The sequence below is a fragment of the Peromyscus californicus genome, unplaced genomic scaffold, assembly GCF_007827085.1.
Source record: "Peromyscus californicus insignis strain IS unplaced genomic scaffold, ASM782708v3 Scaffold_11__1_contigs__length_118956290, whole genome shotgun sequence".
Classification (NCBI taxonomy): domain Eukaryota; kingdom Metazoa; phylum Chordata; class Mammalia; order Rodentia; family Cricetidae; genus Peromyscus; species Peromyscus californicus.
The window spans coordinates 54,482,939-54,489,925 of NW_026294402.1; the positions used below are offsets into that span (position 1 = coordinate 54,482,939).

Genomic DNA, 6,987 nt, shown 5'->3' on the forward strand with positions numbered 1-6,987 from the left:
CTTGGCAGGAGATTCAATCTGTTAAATCTAGTCAACTATAACCAGAAACTAAAAGTCATATGTAAGGTAACATATTTAAAACAGTAGTGAGGTTTTTCCCTCCCTCATGTCAAAAATAGAAAATTCTTAAGAAAACATCACAATAGTGATCTCTTGTATGTTGTTTTTCCCTGTAAAACTTGAGTTTCAGGACATGTTTTTTTGATCTGCCCAGTGAGAGATTGTCCTTACAAGGTTAAAGCTGTTAAGCATTGTCAGAATTTCTTACAATGTTGAAAATAACATATATCTTCAATGTTAGTGTGGTAGCCACTGTCTGCCTGTGGCTCTGGGACAGCTGAAATGTGGCTCCTGTGACTACATAACTCAGTTTTAATTGGCTTGAAGCTGTTTAGTGCACAGCTTGGATTAAAAGAAGCCTCTCACCTCAGCACGGCGGTTCTTAACACCCAGGGCTGGAAATGTATATCCTTGTTTCAGTGTTCTTGATAGAACTCTTCTAACCTAATTGGTTGGAGTTATGGTATCTTACTAAATATCCTATGCCTGTTCAGTCCTTTCATTCTCATGATGTGATGGAAGGACACCTGTTATCCAAAGTGATCAACGTAAAACTGACACAGGTAGTTTACTTTCTGAAATCAATTTTCTCTGCAGGGAAAGGGGCGCATGCATCGTGGAAACTATCCAAGTCCATCCTCTCCTGTTATAGTCCGATTGCCTTCCATGTCTGATGTCCCTGAAGAGACCATGACTAGTGAGACAGCCATGGAGACTGACATCACAGAACAGCAGCAAGCAGCAATGCAGCAGGAGGAGAAAGTGCTGACTGAGCAGATTGAGAACTTACAGAAGGAGAAGTAAGTGTCCAGACAAGAGGAGATAGCGGTGTCTTGTGTTTCCTTCCTTCTACCCTTTATTTTTCTCATCATTCCTTATCTCCTGTGTCAAGTGCTATGTCAGGTGGTCCACGGGATGTGGCGTTATCAGAGACTTGTTGCCTGTGCTCAAGGTGAGTGTGGAAATTCTCACCTCAGGGAAGGACATTGCATGAGATAGGAATATTGATGTGAGCAGTGGGAATAGGAGAGTATACATACCTAGTGTATGTGTCTTAGTCCATATTCAACAGGCATGAACAATGGAGAGCCAAGATGAGGTATTACAGGCTTGACAAGTCAGAGACCAGCCTGCATAAACAGGTGTGTTTTTCAAAAAGAAGAGTAAGAGTCCCTTGGCTAAGACAGAGTTCTCTCCATGCACAGGCATTAGTTGCAGTTACATAAAGGAATAATAACGTGTTATTATTTAGAAATCAGTATGACCATGGGCCTAACAACTAGATAGAATAAGGCAGCACCTGCACTAGGTTCTGGGATACTGGGTAGAGAAACTTGTTGTGATTTCAAAGAGGAAAGCTAAGAAATTCTGTTCCCTCCATCACTCTGGCAGGAGTGGGTTGACATTACCCCTTAGGAAGATGAATATCCCATGGCTCTCCCTGAAGGTACTATGTACTAGTTCTGAAATGACATGGATTACTCTTTCAAGAAATCCTAAAGGTTTCCTTGAGTCCCTATAGCTCATTTCTTAGGTTTGAGAACTTGATTCATGAAGAATTAGGAAACTTGAATGTCAGTATTGATTCTGGAATTTAGGGCAACTGAAAAGCAGCTAAGGCTCAGCTGTGGAAAAACTGAGGCAGTAGTTACTTAACCAGGGGCTGAAAAGATGACCTACCTCAGCTCTGGTCTTAGAGAGGGATAAATAGGAAATGGTTAGGAAAGAGAAAGTGCAGAAGTATAAGCATAAATCTCAAACATGTGACTGCACATGGAAGTAGTGAGCAACTGGTAAGGCTGTGCTTAAAAAGATGGTCTGTGGAGTTCAGATTTTTCAAATAGAAGTAAGGCTGGGAAGGGTCTGACAGGAGGAGACTTGATCTAAAGAAAAAACCAGAGTCAGAGCTAGCAGATTACCAGGAATTGACAAGCTATATGATCTGTTCACTGGAAAAAGTTAATAATGTAGAGGAAAAAAAAGTTGCAGACATAAAGATATTTTGGTACTAGATTTTGAAGTGAGTTTTTGTGAAGGTACTAATTGAAATAAAGTGTTGCTAGGACCCTAGTAAGGAAATAAGGTTAGAAGCCAAATCTTTGTAACTTAGTAAAATGAAAGGATATCACTGAAATACAGGTGCATGATCCTGATAAATTAGAATATACTGTAGCCAGAGATAATGTAAGCCTCACAGGCCAAAAAAGTGCAATGTGTTTTACTTATCCAAAGGCCTTGGTGTGATCAAGGTAGAAGATAAAGTCTGTGTTTAGTTAGTTAAGCTTCTATTTGTCGAACATAATCTAAGAGCGAAAAAGAATTTTGGAGACAGTCTAGTGTGTTTTCTGGATGAAAAGGCTGAGGTCCAGAGAGAGAACAGTACTTGCTGATATTTCATGCATGAATTTAGAATCTTGAATTTTAATTTTAGAGATTGAATTTTAGAATCTCTAGTTTTCAGTCCAGAGTTCATCTCAGAATGTTTGTTATAGCAGCCTGCCTCAGCCTGTCTACCCCTAGCCTCACCATTCCTGTCATCTCCTATTTTCATCCACCTATTACTTTGCATATAAATAAATCCTCTTCATCACCTTGGTGGGACAATAAGAAATGTCTTTGCCATTTAGCTTCCTTGCTTTCATGGAAAGTCTTCTGTCATCTTTCTTCTGCTTCCTATCATGTTAACAAGTTTGTTGATTGTATCTTCTAGGGAAGAACTAACATTTGAGATGCTTATATTGGAACCTCGTGCCTCTGATGACGAAACCCTTGAGTCTGAGGCCTCCATTGGGACTGCTGATAGCTCAGAAAATTTGAATATGGATTCTGAAGGTACCATTTTTGAGAGATCTGATAAATGAATATATGACACTAGAGACACAATTTGTTTTGTAAAGAAGGAATAAGAATTCTCAAGCTAGGCTGGAGGGATTGTTCAGTGATTAGGAACACTCACTGGATGCTCTTCAGAGGATCTGGGTTCAATTCCCAGCATCCACATGGTAGCTTACAACTGTCTGTAACTCTAGTCCCAGGAAATCTGATGCCCTTTTCTGGCCTCTGAGGGTGCCAGGCACTTGGTGCATATACATACATGCAAGCAAAGTATCCACACACAAAAAAATATATTAAAATATTTTTTAATGGTTTAAAATAAAAAAAAAAAAATCTCCAAGCCAGGCGTGGTGGCACATACCCTTAATCCCAGCACTCAAGAGGCAGAGGCAGGTGGATCTTTTGATTTCAAGGCCAGCCTGGTCTACAAATCCAGGCTCCAGGACAGCCAGAGCAATTACAGAGAAACCCTGTCTTACATAAAATTCCCAAGTTAGTTGAGTCTGTTTTACAAATGCACTGATCTCACATGAAAATATGACAGATTCCTAAGGAATCACAGGTCTTTGTGATGCTTCCTCATTATTCATTAGACTCACACTCAGTGTAATGCAATTGGTAATTTAATTTTGGTAATTTAATTTTGGTAACTTACCATGGGGGGAAAAGCCAGTAATCTCAGTGCATGTCCATCTCATGGCTATTTCCTAAGAATGAATGCCAAAACTGTGCCCTGTTGTGAGGTGGAACTGTTACACCAAAGGAGGTGTTTAATTGTGTATCTCAGGGAGACAGAGCCTTTGGAATAATGGTGACTATTGTAGGTCTCTGCTGGCCTCATACTCAAACATACCAGACTTCCCTGGGACTTACTATGAAGTATTTGTGGAACTGGATGAGAGGGTTTGTCTGTTTGTAGACAAGGTCTCACTTTGTAGTTCTTGGCTGGCCTGGAACTTATATAGACCGGCCTCAAACTCAGAGATTTATCTACCTCTGCCTCCCAAGCTCTGGGATTAAAGGTGTGCACCACCAGGCCCAACCCAAGAGAGCTTTTTAAGTAATGGTTCTGCACAAAGTAGATCAACTAGACCCTCACAACTTTGACCCATTTATTTTCACATGTGAACACTGGCTTCTATTCATCCCTTGATGTTTCTTAAGAGACACTGTCATGTACAATTTTGTCTTCTGTGTTTACATTAGAGAGAAGCTTAGCCCTTAGCTCCCTGAAAACAGCTGCCAAGTCTGAGCCTTCAAGCAAGTTTCGAAAGCCACTGAGAAAGCAGCCAGACTCTGTGGACTCCTCCGTCTCTTCATGTTTATCTAACACTACATCATCTCATGGCACTAGAAAGCGATTTCAGATTTATTCCAAGTCTCCATTCTACCGAGCTGCCTCAGCTTGTGAGGCCCTGGGAACGGAAGGACCACTAGGCCAAGCCAAATCCCTAGAAGACAGGCCTCAGTTCATCAGCAGAGGAACTTTCAACCCTGAAAAGGGCAAACAAAAACTCAAGAATGTGAAAAATTCACCTCAGAAAACCAAAGAGACCCCAGAGGGGACAGTCCCATCTGGCCGAAAGAAAACTGTGGACCCTGACTGTGGCTCTGCACAGCAGCTACCACTCTTTGGAAATAATGAGTTTATGGTTTGAATGACAGATGCGTCCCTGTGTGGCTAGAGTGGTGAACACATCTCATCTTTGGAGCCTCTGCTGGTCACTTTGTCCGTAACAGTCAGTCCTAATGGTTCTGCCTCTTGTTTCAGCAGTTTGTGTGCTGGATCGCTGGGCTTCCTGCAGAAGTGGCCTCTTTGAAGCTTGCTAGGGATGGGCCCACTGTGCCTTGGCTGCTGTATTTGAGATTCCACTAAACAAAGCCACCTAGGGGGATTTTGGCCAACAGTAGTTGCCTCTCCCCCACCAACCCTTCCCTTCCCACAGATAGTTGTTGAACTAGGAGGCTGTTGTGATCCTGAGGAATGCTCTCATTTCTAGCATTTGAAGAAAATATACAAACCTCTCTTAACCATGGAAGCAAAATTTTTGAGTTTGTATTGGGATAGTAGCTGTGGTAGAATATATTTTCCACAAGGATTTATAAGCAAAAAGCCCAAGCCATCTATTTTAAATTTAATTTAAAAATACTCCATGTTATATTTTGGAAACATAAACTATGATTTCCATTAAGCCATCACAGCATGTCTCGGTTATCTGGTCCTACAGTGAAGAGACCATGCTTTATCTTTTGTTGATGTTGATATCATAGTAATCAGTACTGGTTAGTTCCTGCCAAATATATTGCATGGGATAAAGTTCTGGTAGCCATACTGTCCTGATTATCAGATCAGATTCCTCTAGTCTTTGTTTGTTTTCTATGTCACAGACACATTTAGGTAATCCCTAAATGTGAAGGCTTTGTCTTGATCGGCCCAGGCTTTTGTTCTTGTATAGACTAAACTGAAGACTGTATGGGAGCCTGTTCATCTGGTGGTGGAATACCACCATAGACTCAGACAGATAATGTGACCATGTAGTTACTTCTCTACAAGTCCTCACATACAACATTGCATGAGTGTTATAGAAAGCTGCCAAAAGAAATGTAGAAAGTTTTCATATGATCTATTTAACTTTTATCTTCTTTTTTCTCAGACCATCAGTATTAGATGAAAAAAAATCAAGGACTACTTGAAGCTATTTTTGTTAATATACTTGTTCCTGAAGTTTACTGTAAATACACATGTATAGTATGCCTAGTTCTTTTTAACTTTGTGCTTCCCCCTTCTTCCCATGGAGTTTCTTCCTACAGATGAGTGGTCATTGGACAGGTGGTGAGAACCATTCACCCCTGGGTTGAGGGAAAGTAAGGGCATCTTTTTCATTACTGGTGGTCTCCATGTACCTAAGTTATAATGTCTGAAACATCATGTACTAGCAGTTGTGAGACTAGAAATCTTTTTGCTATTTATAATGTATGTGAAATGAAACATGATACCCTTTCTTAAGTATGTGAAAATGTTTATTTTAAAGTCACTAAATACATTTTGTCTAACTACCACATGCACTGTTACAAAAAGAGCCTTTACCACCTATAACCTGAATTTTGGTTTTCTTCATTTTCTTTGGTTTGAAGTTATGGGAATCGTAAGTTTTTGTTAAGGCAGGGTCTCCTCTTACACAACACTGAACCTCATGCCACTGCTTCAGTGGTCATTGGCCGGCTCTAGAGATGAGACTTGTAGCGTCATTCTGCGCAGCGGCTCATGGTAGCAGGAGTCTTCCCTCTCCCTGGTCTGAGTTCAACGTTGAGACACATGAAGGATGCTTTGAAAATCTCCCCAATGATGATGGTCAATCAGTAAATGCTAAGTTTTACGTCCCACAAGCATTAACAATAAGAATGTTGGGCACTGTGTCCTAAAGGAACCCAGTATGGCTGTGTCAAGGTGGGGTACTGCTTTGGGCCTTGAGGACTACACACAGTTTTAATAATGGGAAGAGCAGCTACAGCTAGGTGTTAACTGTTGCTCTCCACTTGGGTCAAAAACGTTACTAAAATATTTTCTTTTTTTAAGCTGTTGAACAATTTCCTTTGTTTCAAAGGAATGGCCTGGAGAACTCAACACAGGACACACAATTCTCCCACCTAAATTTTTCAGTTTGGTTTTTGTTTTGTTTTTCTATAAGGTAAATTTGGGGCCGAGAAAAGACTACCTTCATAGGTCGCTTTGTAGGAACAAGGTAATTGATATTAAAAGACTTTATAATTTTTCTCAGGGACCTAAAACCTGAATTTGAATAAAGTTAAATAAAAACATTTTTTTCAGTTGCTAGATTTGTGAATTTCTAATCATTTAACAAGCTGCCAAGATGAGGTGGGGAAATCCACACAGTCCTAAGAATGTCTCAACAAGTGTAGGCCCTCCTTTGAGGAAAAGAAAGCTACTGTTCCTGTGGGTCAGGAGGCACTACTGGTCTGATGGAGATGAAGCCCAATACTGTCAGAAGCAAATGTTCTACTTCCATCAGTTTTTATCAGGGCTTCTGCATCACCACATACGACACTATTGCAGTCATTCAGGATACAGTC

At 40.6% G+C, this 6,987-nt stretch overlaps 1 protein-coding gene across 6 annotated transcripts in view; it reads left to right on the forward strand.

The window, feature by feature from the left end:
- Positions 1-6,728, forward strand: part of Myo9a (myosin IXA) — a 232,981-nt gene extending 226,253 nt beyond the window's left edge. For all 6 annotated transcript variants that reach the window (XM_052762736.1, XM_052762746.1, XM_052762755.1 and 3 more), the window contains 3 exons: positions 658-860; positions 2,771-2,892; positions 4,102-6,728. In XM_052762736.1, coding sequence (XP_052618696.1) covers positions 658-860; positions 2,771-2,892; positions 4,102-4,553 — 777 coding nt within the window. In that variant the 3' untranslated portion in view covers positions 4,554-6,728. The remainder of the gene's footprint in view (positions 1-657; positions 861-2,770; positions 2,893-4,101) is intronic.
- The last annotated feature ends 259 nt before the right edge of the window (positions 6,729-6,987 follow it).